This window comes from Callorhinchus milii, unplaced genomic scaffold (genome assembly GCF_018977255.1).
Source record: "Callorhinchus milii isolate IMCB2004 unplaced genomic scaffold, IMCB_Cmil_1.0 Scaffold640, whole genome shotgun sequence".
Classification (NCBI taxonomy): domain Eukaryota; kingdom Metazoa; phylum Chordata; class Chondrichthyes; order Chimaeriformes; family Callorhinchidae; genus Callorhinchus; species Callorhinchus milii.
In genome coordinates, this window is record NW_024705381.1 from 5,618 (window position 1) to 27,145 (window position 21,528).

General features: G+C 48.3%; 1 protein-coding gene across 1 annotated transcript in view; it reads right to left on the reverse strand.

Moving 5' to 3' along the window:
• Window positions 1-6,274: 6,274 nt before the first annotated feature.
• LOC121852252 (eukaryotic translation initiation factor 3 subunit E-like) overlaps window positions 6,275-21,528 on the reverse strand; it is a gene marked incomplete at its 3' end in the record, with an annotated part of 36,692 nt that continues 21,438 nt past the window's right edge. Inside the window, exons 13-17 of the mRNA XM_042346339.1 lie at window positions 20,705-20,807; window positions 18,844-18,978; window positions 11,286-11,443; window positions 6,724-6,794; window positions 6,275-6,387 (exon numbers count right to left, since the gene is read on the reverse strand). Of these exons, the coding sequence (XP_042202273.1) occupies window positions 6,275-6,387; window positions 6,724-6,794; window positions 11,286-11,443; window positions 18,844-18,978; window positions 20,705-20,807 (580 nt within the window). The remainder of the gene's footprint in view (window positions 6,388-6,723; window positions 6,795-11,285; window positions 11,444-18,843; window positions 18,979-20,704; window positions 20,808-21,528) is intronic.

The window sequence follows — 21,528 nt, forward strand, 5'->3', positions numbered from 1 at the left end:
TGCTTGTGTTGTGGTTATTGCAAACATGATGCCTTGAATAAAGGTGTCAGTTTTGTACCAGTTAAAAGGGTAAAAACCTACTACTATATTTTGCCACTGGTAAACAAGATCTCATAGTGTAAATTCTTCACATCGCTCGTAGCCAACCGTGCTAATTGGAGGTGCGGGGACGGGACATCAAACTGCCGCGATGATGATGATGCCTCCTCCTTCTTCTTCGCCTTTGTCAATCGGGAATCGAGTCGTTGTATGCTCCATGGATATGTTCCGGGTGACCAGTCACCCACACACTGCCAGCGAGTTTTACATTCTCTATTTGTGCATCATCAAGTATTCCGCGTCTGCCCATGATGGACATTGTCCATAGCGGACACTGCCTCATGGTGGACACTGCCTCGTGGTGGACACTTCCCGTGGTGGTCACGCCTCATGGTGGACACTGCCTCATGGTGGACACTTCCCGTGGTGGTCACGCCTTGTGGTGGACACTGTCTCATGGTGGACACTTCCCGTGGTGGACACTGCCTCATGGTGGACACTGCCTCGTGGTGGACACTTCCCGTGGTGGACACTTCCTGTGGTGGTCACGCCTCTTGATGAACACTGCCTCATGGTGGACACTTCCCGTGGTGGTCACGCCCCATGGTGGACACTGCCTCGTGTGGACACTTACTTCCCGTGGTGGTCACGTCTCATGGTGGACACTGTCTCATGGTGGACACTTCCCGTGGTGGTCACGCCTCATGGTGGACACTGCCTCATGGTGGACACTGCCTCATGATGGACACTGCCTCGTGGTGGTCACGCCTCATGGTGGACACTGCCTCGTGGTGGACACTTCCCGTGGTGGTCACGCCTCATGATGGACACTGGCAATGGTGGACACTTCCCGTGGTGGACACTGCCTCATGGTGGACACTTCCCGTGGTGGTCACGCCTCATGATGGACACTGGCAATGGTGGACACTTCCCGTGGTGGACACTGCCTTATGGTGGACACTGCCTCGTGGTGGTCACGCCTCATGATGGACACTGGCAATGGTGGACACTTCCGTGGTGGACACTGCCTCATGATGGACACTGCCTCGTGGTGGTCACGCCTCATGGTGGACACTGCCTGATGGTGGACACTTCCCGTGGTGGTCACGCCTCATGATGGACACTGGCAATGGTGGACACTTCCCGTGGTGGACACTGCCTCATGGTGGACACTTCCCGTGGTGGTCACGCCTCATGATGGACACTGGCAATGGTGGACACTTCCCGTGGTGGACACTGCCTCATGGTGGACACTTCCCGAGGTGGTCACGCCTCTTGGTGGACACTGGCCATGGTGGATACTTCCCGTGGTGGACACTGCCTTATGGTGGACACTTCCCGAGGTGGTCACGCCTCTTGGTGGACACTGCCATGGTGGATACTTCCCGTGGTGCAAACCAGTAGCATTGCCACCCAAGGTGGTACTCACCGGCAATACTTCTTGTGGACTTTTGAGCAAATCTCAGCTCTCTCTTATAAGGTATCGATGGGCTCTTTAATAATAATATGAAAGTTGTATTTGGCCTACTCTTCCTCGCTAGCCACACGCCTTGGCGGTACCGACACTTTATCCTACACCACGTGCAACCTCCACATCGACTGTGGGGGTACCATATTAATAATAAGTATGCGGCCCTTGCCCCACCACCTTCTCCAACCATTATATAAACGGAGTGGTAGCTCCTGCAATCTCTCATTTACTTGATACAGCTGTCGTGGCTGTGACGGTTCCACCTGAAGACGGAAGCTTGTGTTGCCTCCAAAACGTCGTGATTTTATTTTACTTTTTAATGTTTTTACCTAAGTGACTTTACCGAAAAAAACCTAAGAATATACTTTCCTGGTCACTTGCCTTCCCCACCTGCATGGGTTGAACAAACTAAACCGGAATTTCTCACCGAATATTCGTCGGCACGCTCTAGAACCTGGTCAGACGGCACGTGTGACCAGTAGCCAACAGTCCCGACACCCCAACATTGCTGCTCAGCGCGTTCACCACGACGCCACCGCTCCCACGTGTTGCGTTTGACAGCTGCAAATCATTGGTCTAGAATCTCATGGGATGATTGAGGGGGGGTGGGGGGCTAAAACATGATTCACGCGTAAAACAGACTGCCGCCTGTTTTCATCAATAATAATGATTACGTGGGTCACACTCTGCCGATGAGACCCAGAAAAGTCGAAACCCTTCTAAGGTTGTGTCTGCTTAAACAAATGACGCGTGGAAGCCGTGGATAAGCCGCACTTCGCTGCGAACTCGGCGAACCGAGTTCGATTCACGACCACGGCTAACATCGGTGGTGCGTGATGATATCTCAACAGATACCACTCCCCCTACCTCTCCTTTTGGGGGGGTGGGGGGGAGTCATAAAGTATGGTGAAACAACAACTCTAGTGACCTGGCACGGCTTTGGAAGGCTTTGATCCAACGGTGGATCGACCATGGCTGATGATGACGATTTCAAATGCTGCTTTAAAATGTTGGTTCAGAACGCCGATTGATAGATAGGCTGATGCACCTGGATGTTGTTTAAATTGACGGCACATTATTTATTGAAAACGTTATTTACAACCTCCCACTACCATTTTAGACCTTGTGGGACGTTAAGTGTTGCTAGCCAATGCATATTATTATTAAGGCCGGGACAGAACGTGGTGCTTCGGCCAGAAGCATACACACGCCCGACCGCATTTGTCTCACTCAAACCCTTGGGTCTATAACTCCCTCCGCCCGCCACCCCACCACATTGGGCCGAGTTAACCTAAAGGAGACCCAAACCAGCTTTAGACACCAATTGATCCCCGGGGGATGATGAAGCTGATGATCTCTCGTGACCAGGGATCGAACGTGGGTCACCAGGATCGTATTGCAGCGCGCGCGCGCGCACATGCACGCGTATCCTGACATACAAATAAAGGCAAAGATCCCCCAAGTAGCTCAACGGATTTGTTGGGGCAAGTGCAATTTAGCGAGATCATATTAAGGCCAGCACGGCCACGGAATGCAGCGGTGTCGGTGTGGTCACAAATATTGGGGAGGTGTGTGGTGAGCGCTACGTTCGGCTGCGTTTGTCTCAGCCGTGGTGATGTTTGCACACGGCACCCAGGTACTCATTTAAGGCTCAGTTGACCTAGGCGACACTCAGGATTTGGCCTCAAATATCCATCGCCGATGTTGGCTATGAGCGGGAATGGAACTCGATTCGCCGGGTTCGAAGTGCAGTGCGCTGACCACTACACTACGACTCCCCATAGAATACACACACACACATGCACATGCAGTTTACTAAGGTCAAGTATTGTATTTACAGTCCGACTAATGACCATACGCATTAGTCTCATGGCAGACATTCAAGGGATGGTGATGTACTGGGTTCGCAAATTTTGGTGATGATCAGCACACCCAAAGGTACATGGGCACGTGTACGAGTTTGAGTGAAGATGAGTATATGTGTGTGCGTGTGTGTGTTTTGGTGGACACGTGTGTGTGTGTGTGAGTTTGGGTGTATGTGCGCGTGTGTGTTTTGGTGGACACGTGTGTGTGTGAGGTTGGGTGTATGTGCGTGTGTGTGTTCTGGTGGACACGTGCGTGTGTGTGAGGTTGGGTGTATGTGCGTGCGTGTGTGTGTTGGTGGACACGTGTGTGTGTGTGAGTTTGGGTGTATGTGCTTGTGTGTGTTTTGGTGGACACGTGTGTGTGTGAGGTTGGGTGTATGTGCGCGTGTGTGTTTTGGTGGACACGTGTGTGTGTGTGAGGTTGAGTGTATGTGCGTGTGTGTGTTTTGGTGTACACGTGTGTGTGTGTGTGAGATTGGGTGTGTGTGTTTTGGTGGACACGTGTGTGTGTGTGTCAGGTTGGGTGTATGTGCGTGTGTGTGTTTTGGTGGACACGCGTGTGTGTGTGAGGTTGGCTGTATGTGCGTGTGTGAGATTGGGTGTATGTGCGTGTGTGTGTGTGAGATTGGGTGTATGCGCGTGTGTGTGTGTTGGTGGACACGTGCGTGTGTGTGTGTGAGGTTGGGTGCGGTCACACTCGCTCTTGTTTTTACTGAATAATTAATGCGGCACGCGCAGACCCATTAGCGGTGGGCAGCTCGCACGCCCAGCCCACGTCCACATACAGGCAAAGCTCCCATGTAGCCTGCACAGACAGCAAGCGCAAAGTGCTGTCAAAAAGCACCTATGAGAAAGAGTGGTACGACGGCAGGCCGCCTTTGTCTCCCGAGTGCCGATGCTTACACACCGCACTCCATTAGGCACTTATTCAAGGCTGTGTCGACCTAGGCTTGGTCCAGAACCAGTTCTAGATATCACGCGCCACTGACGTGTTCGGGAATCGAACTCAGTTGTTCAGGTTCACAGCGAAGCTCGCTAACCAATGCGCGAAACCGCTTATATCACGTGTACACACCCATTCCGATGCATACAGGCAACCCTAACCGATACGGATATCCAACTTAGACTACAACCACCATTCCCCACCCCCCGCCCCAAGAGGCAATGTCATCCACCATAGTTGTTGTGCCAGGCTATGTGCACTTTTTAGGCTATTGCGTGAAGTGTCAAATGCTCTCCGACAGGTGATGGGTCAGGCCCCGGTGTTGAAGGCGTAAACTAAGACGACTGAAATGATGTGGCCATCACTGTGCCACATCGCTGCGTTTTAGCTGCCCCGGCGCTCCGCTCGTTGTTGTGAGCGTCGCTCCTCCTTCACAGCCACTGCATTACAGTACTCACGCGGAGTTCATTGGGTGCAATGTTTCATAACAAAGTACAAGCAGTAGTAATGCCATTTCAAGTTGCCATGCACACCGACTAAACCCTCCCTCAGAAATTCACCTTAGAGATCATCGTCCCAGGCCCCTGATCGCTCTCCGCACATCCTTTGGCAGAAGCCCCGTCAGCCAGCCACTCACCTGGGGGCAGCTACTTCGTTCAATAGTTGAGGCACCGCAGGTCAATCAGGGTCATAATCCATGAGGCCAGACCGAGACGTTTCACTTGTCGGTACAACCCAGAGGTGGCATAACTTTAGCGGTTCCAATCGTTGTGACCAAGAAGAGTGAATGATGTGAGAAGCATTTTATATGCATGGGTTACATTTCGATTTAAAGCTTTCGTGACTGCAGGGATTCATCTTCTTGGTTCTCTCGGTAAAGTCGTCACGTAGAAGGGAAGTAATAAAATAATAATAAAAAAACAGAATAAAATTCTCACGACGTTTCGGCCACAACGCAAGCAGCCGTCCTCAGGTGAAGAACAGGTCTGTCGGGGAGACAGCGTCAGACGGCTGCTTGCGTTGTGGCCAAAAAACGTGAGAATTATTTTATTCTGTTTTATTTTTATTATTTTATTACTTCCCTTCTACGTGACTTTACCGAAAGAACCAAGAAGATGCATGGGGTTATCAAGTAATTATCTCGTGGTGGCCGTATAACATAAATACATCGGTAGGACTCGAGGTTGACTATCTCAGGTGGTACCAAATTCTGCTGTGGCTCATGGACTAAATGCTCGGATTGAGGGGTTCCTTCCTAATGCACGAACTCACAAGACACACCGAGCAAATCTGGCATTGGAGAGGTCGTAAGGTCAGATCGTTATTCTTCTCCGGAAGGACAGTAATGGCAGTGGCCTTGCAAGTTACTTTTTGACGGATTTAAAATGCGATTTGTGAGCGCGGGCTGAGGCGGTGTACATGTCCTCACAACCCTGCCACCATTCATCCTCGTACCGTCGAGCGGCTATCTGACCTTACAAACAATGTGCTGCAGTAAGCTCTCCACTTTCGGGCATAGGATGCATCGATACCACAACAACCGTCGTTCAGCACTAAGTGGCGGTGACGTCACAACAGCGCATGTGCCATGCTAGGTACACTTTGAGGTCATGTTAAGTGTCGAAGGCCCGCTGGCAGGAGGTCACGGAACAGACCCAGGTGCCATGGGTGACCGGCTGAGATGAGTAGCAGATACATCAACTGTGCTCCCCAGTGTGCTTTAGCAACCCCGGCGCTCCGCTCGTCGTTGGCAGCGTCACTTCTCTGCCCTCCGTTGTTGTTGTTGAAGGGCGACTGCCTCCAAATCCCCCACACATCCTTCATGAACCTCCTCCGCAGAGGCCGATATTGACAGTGCTGGATAAATCATCGTCAGGTCCCAATCAGCTCCACATCCTTCTGCACCACATCAGTCCATCTCTTCTCTAGCCCGTCACACACTCATATTCCATGTACGTTGAACTTCTTGCACACCATAATACACATCTCTCCTGTGCTGCTGCTGCTGCTGCTGGCCTGCGAGGTGTCCAGGATAGGGCAGGTCCATTCTGGCGAATTGCCCGATGATGCTGGATGCAATTATCAGCGAAACGTCGTACTCAAAAATTGTAAATGTTGTGGTTTCACGCTTCAACACACCGGTGGGCTAAAGCAGTGAACGAATTTGTCTTTTGTCAACGTGACACTTTTTTACTGATTGGCCGTGTCGGGTGGTGGAGGGTTACGACACATTTATAAATAACGCGATCTAAACCCAAAAACGTTGATTATGAGGTCCAGTTCAGTGGGTTCTTGGAAGCAATCTGTGTGACATCGTTGGATGTCACTGTGTGAGGCCGGCCTGGGAGAGGCACGGCGTGCGATGTATGGACATCGCGGACACCACTTGAATGTGGATGCAGTACCGGCCTTAAGCGGGGCTCGGTGAGCGCTGACAGCGATGGATGGCACCACGCTCGGCGTGCAGTGCCGGCCCCTACAGGATACGGTGCAAGAGTGCCGGCCACGGAATTGGGTTTAAAGGGACCATGGCACTCTGGTTGACCCCGGAGAACACGTGACCGGTGGTGTCTACACGGGGGCCACCCAAAAGGGGGCTAGGGGTGATCACGTGTCCAGGTCAAGATCCTGCTCGACGATTCGAGAAGGCGGCCCGTGGCTAAGGGCGGAGCGAGCCCCACGACACAGGATATAAGCCGGGTCCCCCAGATGGACCGGTTGCTGTTGTTATCCTGAAGAAGCTACGTTCTACGTTCTACAAGAAGAGTCTCCAACACGTGGACCTGGACCCAAGCTGTGGTCCTGTCCGTGGTAGCTCGTTACCGTGTGATTAGTGTAGTTAGCCTGGTGGTCACCACCATAGGTCGTATAGTGTTTATTGTCAAATAAATGTGTTGCCTCCAAAGAGCACGTCTGCGACTCCGTTTGAGCCCACTACATATGTATGGAGCTTTGCGCGTCAATCCTCTGTATGCATGGGTTTTCTCCAGGTTCTAGCGTATCCTGCCACTCATGCCACGAATGACACTGGTCAACACACTTTTTCTGGCATAAGGTATTCGAACGGTTTTAAGGAAATTTTGGGGTGCTGATTCCAAATCTGGCATCAGTTTTTTTGTCTATCACATCAGGTTTTTGAGATATCAAATATTGCATTTTCAATAAAAACTGCAGAAGAAAAATATTAAATAAATGTGGATATCTACATAAAATAATATTATAATCACACTATCCAAAAAACACAGCACCATATTTTAACACTAAAGCAGTCACTGGCTCGCAACAACTTGCAATCATAAGTGACAGAGTTAATTTCGGGGAAAACCAATGAAATGGGGTATGCCGATAGCATAAAAATGAGATGTGATAGAGCAAATCTGAGATCAGATTTGGAATCAGCACCCTGAAATTAGTCTAAAACAGCTGCAAAAGTCCAGGCCAGAAAAACATGTGTTTTTTTGTTGACCAGTGTTATCTGATAATATACAGCATGCGCACATTGGTGTCAGAGAAACACAACAGAATCCCGACATGCTTTGCATGTAAAGATTACATCGTAACAAATGGCACAAGGCCATGGAAAGGCCAAGGCTAACTGTATGTTGAACTTCATTCAAACTGTACGTGGCCAACTGTGCTAATCAGAGGTGCGGGGGAAGGACAACAAACTAAACAAAAAACGATTCTAAAGAAATTCGTTTTCAATTTTAAAATGCATAGATCCAGTGGCTTCCTAATATCGGAAGAGCGTTCCAGACGGTCGAAGCACATCTGAAAGTGTGTGATGCAGCGACCATCTTTTTCCAATCAGTTTTATTCTTCTTAGGACTCATCAATATAGTATAGCCAGCTGCTGCCACAGCAGAGGTCGCAACCGGGTACCCGATACCCGTACCCTACCCGATACCCGGCTACCCGTACCCGGCCGGGTACGGGTAGCCGTTTGCGACCCTGGTGCGGCCGGGTATGGGTAGGCCGTGAGTCACTGGTGAGTAACCGTTTGTCACTCATTTCGGGTAGGGTACGGGTAAGGAATCAAAACCCGTTTGCGACCTCTGTGCCACAGCCATCTGCTGCCAAAACTTCCCACGGGGCTTCTAATGAGCAGCCCTCTCACGATAGTGGCGACAAATTTAGGGAAGCCCAAGGACTGACAAACCGCCCGTCTGCTACTTCAACAGAGCATGCTTGAATTATTTAGCTTTACTCTTATGGCATTTGGTTAAACATGCCTGTGCAGGATCCTCTTGAAAATGTATTTCGAGACTCGGTGAAGTTAAGTGTATTTGCATATGCAGCATTACCTTTAACGCACGCATACAATCGAACCCTTTACACCCCAAATACAATACTGACACCAGCAGCGATGCTTGACATTTTTGACGAAACGGTGACGTTGCCATGGCGCTTGTGCCAAGCTACGTGCATTTTAAGGGTGCTGGAAGGTCGTGAAAACCAACGTTGATGTTTCGCGTTCAAGGGAATCATATTTTTGGTTCTTTCGGTAAAGTCACGTAGAAGGGAAATAATAAAATAATAAAACATAATAATAACATTCTCACGTCTCTGCCACAACGCAAGCAGCCGTCCTCAGGTGAAGAATAGGGCTGTCGGAAAGACAGCGTCCTAATGAACACTGCTAAGCTAGGAGAATTTAACCTTATTATGTTTTATTTTTATTATTTCCCTTCTACGTGACTTTACCGAACGAACCAAGAATATGAATCCCTGCAGTCACGAAAGCTTTAAATCGAAATTTGGAATCATATTTAAGAACGTTCAGTTGTCGATCTCCTTTGGACGCCATCTCCCCGCTAACCGCGTCAACAACCGATGCACGAGGTGTCCAGAAAGCTCTCCTTCACTCTTAGTTAATAGGTTACGTGATACCCTCATTATTGATCTCCCTGTTGGGTGCCAAAAACCGCCCCAGTGCGCACGAGACCAATTATTGGACTGTTGATTATCTCGAGTCAGATGGAAGATGAGTCTGCGAGTTATTTGGGCACGCAAGAAATACCTTCCAGAAGAAAGAACGCTACACGCTGGATCAAAGTGCGCTTGCGGGAAGACGCCTTTCGGACGATATATGGACCTTGCCCCGAGTACGTATCTTCTGAAATAATTGTAAATATGTATTTGCAGCCTTCCAAGAAGCGATGTAGAAATTGCGATTGTCCGTCGAGTGGTGAATTCTGGGTGTGTCCAATTGGGAAAGACCGGCCTTGATGATGGCGAGATGTGAATTCCCTTGCCTGGTATACAGGAGGTCGTGGGTTCGATCCAGACCCTGACACCTGTTTATTTGGAGTTTGCATGTTCTCTCCCCGTGGTCGCGTGGATTTTGCTCCGGATCCTCCGTTTTTCCCCCTTCACTTTTAGAAACATTTGTTTTAGAGTATTTGGCTGCTATACATTTCCACATAAGCCACTTCATTGAGCCATCATTTGGGGCCAAGTCGCTTCTGCAAAAAGAGCTATGTAGCTTTGTGGACCTCGCCTGGTAAAATAAAAAATAGTTCAGATTTAGTTTCAACTCCCTCCCTATGGACAAGACAGTGAACCACTGTTAGTCTGTGCTCTCGTGGTAAGTAAACTTCGACACTGGCAATTCTCTTAAACGTATTGCCATAAACAAGAATAAAAAAACCCTCCACGCATGTCCCACTCTGGCCTCAAGACCTTCACATTTTCTTTCCTGCCTATGCCCGACTGCCTCCCCCTGCTACTATAAAGTGTCTTGAGATAGAGTTGCATTCGGACTATATATAAAAACAAATTGCATTGTATAGCTTCACACAAGAGACTGTCTGCCTGTTCAAGTACAGGGTCATTCACCTTCTTGGTTCTTTCGGTAAAGTCACGTAAAATGGAAACAATAAAAATAATAAAATAAAACATAATAAAATAATTCTCACGACGTTTCGGCCACAACGGCTGCTTGCGTAGTGGCCGAAACGTCGTGAGATTAATTTATTGTTTTATTTTATTATTTTAATTGTTTCCATTCTACGCGACTTTACCGAAAGAACCAAGAAGATGAATCCCTGCAGTCACGAAAGCTTTAAATCGAAATTTAGGGTCATTCACGTTCCTCTACGTGTCTGCCTACGACTGGCAGCATCTCCGCAAAATAAATATTCGGCCCCACTGTTTGCGAACGGCGTCTTGAGACGCGGTCTCGTTTAGACCACTATATATACACACACACACACGCACGTCGTGTTGGACTGTGCGTGCTGCTTTCGTTTTTAATCTTATGTGCCACGGGGATGCACTTGCTGCTGCTGCTGCTGGCAGAGAGCTTCACCCTCCCTCCTCCTTTGGGGGACATTTCACGATCTTGCTGCAGAAAATGGCCAAGGAAGCTGCAAACGACGGCCAAACTGCGGCACTCTCCCCCCCCCCTCCACCCAGCTTAGGATTGTTCAGACGATGGAGAAGTGCCAGAGACAATCTAAAGTTATAGCATTAATATTGATAAATAGCACACGCCGGGGAACTGGGTGGAAATGCCAGAGGTTGGGACGGCCAAGCGAAGGAAGGCAACCCCCCTTAGGATTTTGGTGTAAAAATGCCCGGGCCCGTCTCAGCCAACTTGAATCGGTTCGTGTGCGCTGTAGTCTTACTGCTTCGGCTGCAATATTAGTCTCAGAAAATGGCAGCCCATCGTACGCACGTGTCCGTGTCAATCGGTTTGGTGCAGTGGCCCATTTCTTCACTATGCAAGCCGAGTTTTGACTGCCAACTGTGGTCAACATCAGTGGCAATAGGTGGTCGGAGGCTGTCCCAGGACTCGCTTAGGTTAATTTGGCCTTAAACGAGCACCTGGACAGCCAGGCATGGCATTGGCCAACACAACATACTTGTGTGCTATGTTGGCCTTTAACAGACGCCTGCTAACAGCGCACGTCTCAACGGTCTGTCAGGCTGAACAGGAGATATTTGTAGAATTGTTCACACACACCAACTGTTGGTGAAACAAGAGAGGTGGTAAAGCTGTTTGCACGACACAACTCTGGCAACAAAGGCTCCATTCTCAGCCACGATGCACTTTAGTGGCAAAAGGTACCAGAGGGCCGCCTTGGCCAGCGCGGTTTGTGAACACTCGTGAGACAAACGTGGCTGCACCAGGGAATGATCATACCACACATCACGCTCTCATGTGACCGGCTGGTCTTGATTGCTCACTCACAGCACTAATCCCCGACAATCTACAGAAGCCAACGCAGAATCTTTGCCCGTATTGTTTTTGCGTTTGTAAGTTTACACGGGTGTGCAGTGTATGTCGGTGGAGTGCTCTCTCTCTCTCTTTAGTGCTGCCTAACGGCGTGTGCGACTTCACGATGATATTGGTCCCGGTCTAATAGTTTGAGCAATTCTACATGGATTGTGTCGGGCCCGCACGCTTTGCCTGGCTTAGCTGTTTTGATTGCATGTTCTACTTCTGCTTTGACACAAGCTCGGAGATTCTTAGCACCCCTGTCCTATTTAAAGGACGCCGATACTCAGGGCCTTTGTTGATTTTGCTTGTCATCATTGAAGTTTTCGAAGGAGGAATAATCCAAGTAGTTTCCGTTGCTTTCTTGGATCACAATTTATTTGAAAAGGTCATGTGGGGACCTTTCGAAACGGGTTTTGTCTGACGTCTCCACTGAAGTCTTCCCGCCTTGGGTGACCCTTCTGAGAGCACTAGGCTCTCGACGGTATAGCGATCAGCTTTCTCAGACGTACACAAACTCTCTCGCCGCGTTAAGGCACCGTTTCTCGAGTGCACCGAGTGAATAATAACTGGCGACGACGTGACTCTCTGGGACAAATCAGATGCCAGATATCCAAGGTGACACAAGGTCCCCCTCCCCCGCCCCCCAAACCAATCAGAAGAGCCATTGCATGTAACGGTGCACCGCTCCGTTACGGAACATTCGATTGGCCAACGCACCGCGTGACCGCGAACGCCGGTAAACGATTGGCTGATCGTCGGCCCATTCTTCTTCGTTCGAGCTTGTGGCAAGTTAGTGCAAGTTATACGTCCCACCTGCATCCCAGCTTAAATAGTCGCTCCAAGCCTGGGTGTGTCATTCAGACTCTTGTCTACTCGACAGACCTGCTCTCCACCCGAGGACGGCTGCTTGCGTTGTGGCCGAAACGTCGTGAGAATTATTTTATTATGTTGAATTTTTATCATTTTATTATTTCCATTCTACTTGACTTTACCGAAAGAACCAAGAAGATGAATCCTGCAGTCACGAAGGATTTAAATCGAAAAATTATACGTCCAGGTTTAAGTTTGCGAGCAGTGCGATGGCTTCGGGAGTAGGGCGACTGCCAACACTGTCCAGTCTGCTGAACGGCGGGGGCAGCCCGAATGTGAACCCATGACAACGCGGGAGACGCAGGTTTGGTCTGGGTTTTCCATCTTTATTTCTCGTTTCGTCGAGTCATTTGGCAAAAATAAACTGCCGTAAAAATGTGCACGAGCCCGATTCTCATACCACGAGAGATTCATTCAGAAAACACGGTGATGGGCGAGAAGCCGGTAAGGTTTCACGAGCGCTCCCCCTCAGTAGAACACCTCCGCAGCAGCCCAGTGTGGCGCCTGTGTATGACACAAAGAGAACACAACAATCATCGTACGAACACCACACGTCACCACAGCCATCTCTCTTTAGAAGTTATTAAATCCTTTATTAAGTTCACTTGCATGCTTGCTTGAGCGCTTACGACCGTGCAAATCTTTCGGTCGTTTTTTAACCCACTCCCCGTGATCCAATCGAGCTGACATTTTGCACACAGACTCGTTGTGCGTGACAATTTATTTTCGTGAAATTTTTCCCCCCCCAAAATTTTCCACTTTTTAGGGGAAAAAAAAATTCATATTTAATTTAAAATACCAATGTGATAAAAATGAAACTCTTACTCAAGAAAAACTGAAATGAATAATAAAATAAAACCGATGCCACGCATATAAAGGATTGATAGTGAAAAACGTTGTTTTTACGGGTTACATTTTTTTTGTACTTAGTTTGTTGGTTTCCCCCCGCACCCCTGATGAGTATGCTGGCTACGTACGGTGCAAAAGAAGTTCAACATACATACACAGCCAATGCTGCCAATGCCACCACTCCGCTTGCCATTGGTTACTTCCTTACGCTAGATTCCACAGCTGTTGCAAAAATCACTCGACTTCCACCACCTGGCTCAAGGTCTGTTTTACTCGTTAAACGGTCGCTATATCCTTCGGGGACTACTCTCAGTCTCATGATCACCACCACCACCACCATCTCTGGCTTTGGGACTTGACTACAGTAGTCAATTTTTGCCCTCCTCCATCATCCTCCACATGTGTCCCAACCATCGTAACCTCCCCCTCTCTCTTCTCTGATCTCATCTGCAACTCCTCTTCCAACACTGACTACTTGCCATGTTCTATTCCAGAACTTCCAAGCTGCTGACCCTATCCTGGGATGATATTCTTAGTATCGTCCACAAAGAAAATGTGCTCGAAGCACGTTGGGTCTATTTCTACTCGTGGTTTATTCGGCTATTGTTACCATTTAGCTGCTTCTACACCCCTCCCGCCCCCCACTATGAAAATTTATAGTGAGAACGCCGACACATCAGACGATCCTCTATTGTGCCAATGGGCACTGAAAAAAAACATGTTTTGCTGCAAGTTTGAATTCTTGATGAAATTTTATCCCAGGAAAGCCTCACGGAACCTCTTAGAATTATTATCACGAGGGTCTGTGTGATGATTAGCCAATTCATATATGAAGCTTTGTGTGCGTATATGGCAGAAAACCAGAGACAGCCCATAGATACAAAAGGCGAATGCATAGAAAACCTTTTTCAGAAGACCCCGTCAGAATCCTACTTACTGTACTGCCTCATATTGCAACCACCAGCCATCACCGTGAATCATTTCACATGTGATCTCCCACTCCCGCCTCACATTGGCCAATATAAATACTGTTTATGCTGCAAAGCATTTTGTGGGAAAATGACAACTGTAATGTTTTGGGTTTCGAATGGATTGTGGGTATATTACCCATCATGCCGTGTAGTGTAAATATTGTTACATTTCATTTGTTGTTATTCACCACATAAGATGACACCTAAACTGTATCATTCTATTCATCATTAGCCATGATCTTATGCACTGCTGGATGAATGCCTCCCCAATCTGTTGCTATGTCTATGCCAAGTCTTGCGATGGAATCACTGACTCCATCTCTGCAATGGACATCCTCTAGGGCATGCTCCATTCTTTGTATGCTATTCCGTCGTCAGTCTTGACCACAGGCCATGCCACATATCCCTTCTTGTTATGAAGGATCCTGCCCAAGTCCAATTATTTTTCTATAAATGTGTTTACTCCCTGAACCATGTGTTCCACTTGCTCTATGTGTAATGACCAGCAGAGGTCAAAGGTCAGGTTTGAATCCGTGAACTCTCGGTTTGAGGGGGGGGGGGCGATAGCGCTCACCGCTGAGGCCACTCTACCCACAAATCCAAAACCCTCAACCTCCTCCATCACGGAGTCTCTCGGGTTTCCTCAAAACACGTCCAAATCAATTAGCGATCCAAAGTGGAGGGAATTAGTGGTGCAACAGCGCTGGGTTTAAACGAGTCTTAAAGGAGAGTCACAGGCCAACAAAACAATTAACGTTTGGCATCTGAATGTCGTAACTTTCAATCCACAGAGTGAAAGGACACCTGTCTTGTCCGGTTTAAATCCGTGGGTGTGGATAAATAGGAGTCAAGGTGAGCTCTGACCGGTAAGTGAAGGTGAGGGAGTTTGTGTAGTTGTTCATGTGAATGACGGTGGGAAGGTGTGCACCTAAAAGTGATCAGGTGCATGTGAGTGGGTGCAAGGAGGTGGGAGAGAGGGTAGGGATTGAGGGTGGGCATGGGCAGGTAGGGTTAACTGTGAATTCAGAGTTCATCGACAGGTGCAATGTGGAGTTTATGTGCGAGAAAATGAGAGAGAGTGAAGAATGGTGGTGAGCGGGGGGGTGAGCAAGCGTGGGAGTGAGGTGGCTGGCTGTGCCGGTGAGCGGGTGAGGGTGGAGGAGGTTGTGCGGGTGAGCGGGAGGGAGGTGACGTCAGTGAGCGTGTGTTTTTAATTTTAATTTTGGCAATAACAGGGCGTGGAGAATGGAGCATGGAACGGACGAAGCCCAGCTGAGCGGATGATGCACCCACCCACCCACCCCATTCCACGCTATTCAACATGCAAAACATACAGACTCATCACACATACACACAACTCACCGTACACACTCAACACATGTTCACAACATCTAACTATGCACCGACCACACCAATCCACCCACACATCATCCCCTAAACTTAATTCAATGCGCACTCATAGATACGCTCAATAGGCACGCACACACATGTACATCTTACCATTGTTACACATACACAACAACTGGCCATACGGTCAAAAAAATATCCCACCCATCCCTCATCCCGGAATGCCATGTAAATTCAATGCACACACAACACCCGCAGAGTACACCAAACACAATCACTCACACATACCCACCCGTGCCCTAATTTCACAACGCAACTGCCGACGCACGGTACTTCTCAGACTTGCGCACAACTCCAAGTCTGAGCACAAACCACAAGACGCAAACTCACACAACCGCGTAATACAAACCCACGCACAACTCATCTCTGTAAAGATGCACAAATCAACAACACACAACCGCACACGCATCTCCACAAATACCACGCAAAGCACACAAATCTACACGACACAAAATGGCCACATCATTCTACACACTATATAGTAATATATTAAACTTTCTGAATTCTTTATATATACACACACACACATGTATTTAATTCTCAGAACGGATGAATACATAGAGACTGCCCATCTTTCCCTGTGCTCCCTTTAATCCGTTGTGACGGCAGGATGCTGATGCCCTGCTCTCCATTGCGAGAGAGATGCCAAGATGATAATCGCGCCATTCCCTGGTTATAAAGCGCTCGCCCAAAGAATTTGGAAATTAAGACTCGTTGTCCCCACCTGAAGAAGGACGCCTGTGTTGCGCCCGAAACGTCGTGATTTGATAACATTTTATTCGAGTTGCTTTCATTCATTTTTATTTTATCTATTTAAATTTTTACCAACGTGACTTTACCGAAAAAAACAAAGAGTATGAATCCTTGCGGTCAGGAAAACTTCAAATCTAAAATTAAGACTCGTACATTAAGGCGAAGGCCATCATGCAGATACTGACACCTGGCATAGGAATGTGGAATTTCCACAACCGACTTGAGTCCGCAGACAAAAGAGCTTACCACATCCCGATGCTGCTTTTCACAAGGCCACAGCACCTATTGCCATAAGGTGCAGGCCTGCAATGTCTCGCTCACACCACTGCTGGTGGAAGGGCGTCCACTATAAGGAAGCTCTATACAGCCCCTTTGGAGGGGATTTGGCCTACTCTTCCACGCTACCCATACGTCTAGGATGAGGTCGGAGTAACCAAACTTTACCCCACCACACAACATGCCAATTGACCGACTGCTTCACCCATTTATCACTGCTGGTGGTGGTGGTGGTGGGGGCGGGCGGGCGGCGCATGTGGGGGTGCATGGGGAGGGGGGTGGGGGTGTGTTTCGTAAACTAGCTCAATGTTTCAACCGCCGAACCGAGAGATGGAATAGAACCAAACGGACCTCCGGATAGCAAGTCCAGAGTGCAAAACCATTACGCGCAGCTGCGGCAATTCACTTCGTCAAAAAATAAAAACAATTAAGCGTTCAGCTTTTAACATGCGAGTAAAAATAAGCGTGAATAATGCTAATGCCGCTTCAACACGGTGTTAAAAACACACGAGCACACGATGGTCAGGCCAATACATTAATAGAGGCTTCTTTCCCCTGGGCGCGAGACCTTTCACCCAGCCTCATTAGCACCAATTGCACTGCTGCGTGAGTGTAACATTACGTTTTTTTTATTCCTCTAACATTTGCTATTTAAGAAGTATTCTGTTGCCAATCTTGTCCCCAAAAGCAATAACAATCTGGGCAATGGTATTGGTTAAACAACGTGGTTCCATAGCGTTTGAATTAGTGGGTTTGTATTATCATAAGTGGTTTTTTTACCCTTTCATCTAGCAACAAAACTGGCACCTTTTTTACAAGGAGTATACTGATGGTGCATTGTCTTTGAGTTGTGCGCCTTTTGGCATCATCTGGTCCAACACCATGTGAGACTAGGCTCTAAGAAAAGCTGTCTTGGGTGTGGACCAATCAATTTCAAGGACAGTGCATACATTATCAGAGTTGTGTTTTTTGTTTGCATTCTGACCGCAGGTATTGTGGTCAATGCAAACATGACTCCTTGTAAAAAAGGTGTCAGTTTTGTTGCCAGATAAAAGGGTAAAAACCAATGATCATATTTTGCTACTGGCAAAGGAGGTTCCTATGGTGTAGTGGGTTTGTAGTTTTCGTGAGCAGATGTGAAGTGTCCTCTGATAGTCCATGAAGGTTTTCGTCAATTATTCAAGCTTTACAATAAGACAAATTATTTCATGATACTGCTGCAGCTGCGTTGGCAGTGGTGCACAAACACAATTAACAATAATAACACCGTATGGTCTAAAAAACATTTATAGCACAAACAATTACACATCAATCCTTTTAAGGCGGTGTCTCACTGACGAATGCGTGGGGCTTTTTGTTGTTTCTATTGACAATTCGACGGCAGTTTTAGCTGCGTCGATAAGGCAGCAACACTCACACACTTGGGTAGTTTGAAACACTGCACCGCACGCACTTCATTCCTCTAAAACATCCACACATGGGCCGTGGCGTTGGCGTCACAGCAAGGTTTTCAAGTTGCAGGCGGTCGGTCGACCACAACTTCGTTTTGCGATCCGTTCTGAACGCCGCCCGTTTCGCGCTTTTCACTCGAGCCTCTCGGTTTCATAGAAATAAATAAAAACGACGTTTGCCAACGTCGTCTCGACCGCACAGTTTAAAACTGCTGTCTAATAATAATTCTTTAATAATAGATGATACCTTTTTGCACACCATGTATTTTTCCAGTGCACGCCAATAAGTGGCTCTCCAAAGCTCCCCCCCCGCCCACTTCCCCGCCCCTAAAAATGTAACTGTATATTCAAATATTATTGCAGAAAATAAACACGCTCGGGTTAGTCACGGTTTTCCCATGCTATGAACCATGTACTGCCGGCCCTAAAGGTCTTGTCGGACAAAACGACGGACTGTAATCGTCAACGAATAAAAGCCCAAGCGTTCAAGAGCATGCCGTTTTCGTCTTATCCGGTGGCTTGCGAGGCACGGCCGCTGAGTAGCAAAGGTTGGATGGTTCAATCCCACGACAGGCCACGCGGTGCACCTTTAGAGCCCCCTCTATAAAAAGCGCAAGAGCCTCGTACACAAAGCTCGAGTTGTCTCTCACGCTTTATGTCCTCTCTCCGGCGCTACCTCCGCGTCTCTCCCCGCACACCGCCCCCACCCCCATCCCCACCCACCTCCACGCGGTTGTTCTGAGACATTTTCTTCTCGATGTTGACGGCCATCATTTGGCTGCGGAAGGAGAGGTTCTTCGTTTTCTCGATGACCTGCTGGTACGGCGACACTGCGTTGTTGCCCATCACCACGTGGCCCTGCAAGGCAACAGGTGACAGCGCATTTAACGTCCGCAAACAAGACACGTGACTGACGCTGGAAGAAGCCGACGAGCTATGAAGCTCGTGTCCAGCCCCAGTGTCCAGCCCCAGTGTCCAGCTCCAGTGTCCAGCCCAAGCTGCAATATTAGTGACAATTACACACGAAGAGCGCACTTACACCATAACAACACATACACAGCAAACACACAATTAACTACAGTGACTACACCATACACCGCACACAATCACAGAGTGATTACACTCCACAACATGTACAGAATTAACCACTTGGCGATTATACGACAGAGTAACCACACACAAAGCAAACCACAACCACAGTGACCCCACTACACAAAGCAACTACAACGACCACACGAGAAGCAGTAACCAAACATACAGCAACGACACCGTAGTATTTTAAGAGACGCACAGGCCCCAGCTCTCAAACACAGCGAGGAATTATAGTCATAATAATCCTTGCATTTATATTGCGCCCATAATGTAAGTAAGCATCAACGATCAGTGCAGAGTTGTAGTTTTTCCGAGCCTAGGTGAACCCCCGGATGGAAGCTGACCCCGAGTGGCACAAAGTGACTCATTAACGAACTGCAAATGGGTATATCTGCCAGAAGGGGGCAATGATTGCAATGTGTAATCTTGAGTCATTTCTGAATAACATGGCAATTAAGGATCCCTCCCTTTGATGCTGCTAATTCTACATAATGCACGGGCATAATATGACTTTGAAAACCCCCCGCCCACCTCCCACGCATTTCACAATTAGCACTATTCGCATTCCTGCATTTCCCATAAATATGCTAAATTCCTCTTCAAATGCAAATTATTTTGTCAAGGCTCTCTTCCTCCTCCCTCACAGCTTAAATAGACACTCCAAGCCTAAGACGTGTCATTTAGACTCTGTCTTATCGACAGACATGTTCTTCACCTGAGGACGGCTGCTTGCGTTGTGGCCGAAACGTCGTGAGAATTATTTTATTATGTTTTATTTTTATTATTTTATTACTTCCCTACTACGTGACTTTACCGAAAGAACCAAGAAGACACACCTAGCCCAGTGGCTCTGACACAGCCATTCTGAATGCTGGAATAGTAAAAAAAACCCTCCCATCATATCAAATTTGGTTCTGCACTTAATTTCGTTAAATTACAGCTCAGCGCCACAGCAAATTTTAAAAAATGTCAGTTTATCACACGAGCATTAATCTACGTGGCAGGATCAATAGGAAAGTGCTTCCCTCGACTGTGTAGACCCGAGATCACTTAAAGGGATCTCAGAGGCAGCTCTGTGCTATCCACTTCAGTGGGCCATTTTCTACCGCAGAGGGTTTGCACTGCTCTGCAAGAGATTCGAATGGACTCGACAAAGACGAGCACTGCATCGCGCGCTTTCAAATGTGCTTCTGCGGCCATCTGGAACGCTCTTCCTTCCAATATGAGGAAGCGAGCTATGCACTTTTAAATCGAGATTGAAAACTCATTCATTTCGAACTGCTTTTTGTGTTTGATTTGCGGTCCTTCCCCCGCACCTCCGATAAGCACAGTTGGCTACGTACGGTGCGAAAGAAGTTCAACATGCATACGTACGTACATACACACATACATGATGCAATACCCATAGCACAAGTGGGTGAAAGTGGGGCAGGGGAGGTGGGGGGGTGGCGGGGGCAGGTGGGCGGGGTGGGTGGGTGCTCAAGGTCTGCACCAGCTTCGAGTCGATCTTGGCATCGAGCCGGGCGTTCCGGATCAGATTCACGATCCAACGCTCCGCCTCCTCCGGGGACATGTTCAGCTTGTCCGCGAGCATGCTAAACACGGGGGACAAGTGGAGGCACAGGGGAGTTATATCGAGGGATACGTGGGGACACATGGGGAGAAACAGACACAGATGTACACGTGGTGGGGGCTACATGGGGTAAACACAGAAGACGGACATGGGGACAAGTGGCGATGCAAAGAGATGCACAGGGAGAGACATAGAGATGTGACACAGAGATGCATGGGGAAGTACATGGAAGGGCACATAGTAAGGACACCTTTGTAAACACGTGGGGTATGCACGGGGACACAGGGGAACACATGGGTATGAAGAGGACGCGTGCACAGGGAGTGCGAGGATGCATGGGAGACGCACTGGGGATTGACAGGCGCGAATGTTATTTGATGCTCTCTTTCGGCATTCACATTTTTGACGCAGCTGATGGGCATTAACGTCAGCCGACGGGAGCGCTGCCTGCAATGCGGCGCGACGCGTAGCGACTCCGCACTGTTTGTGGGTGGCTGCTGCTTAATGAGGACATGCTTTGCTGGAGAGTCTCAGCCAATGTTGAAACCGAACCAAGGTGCCTTATTTCATAAACGATGCACGAAGACTGTAAACGTTGGAACAACATCGACAATTATATTGAATGTTACTTTTAAGGCATTTGAACAAAACTTCTCAGCTCTTCAGTTACTTTCAAACACTGGACGTGGGACCATCACCTGGAGTGACACACAGCTGTGTCGACAAGGCAGACACGGAATGGA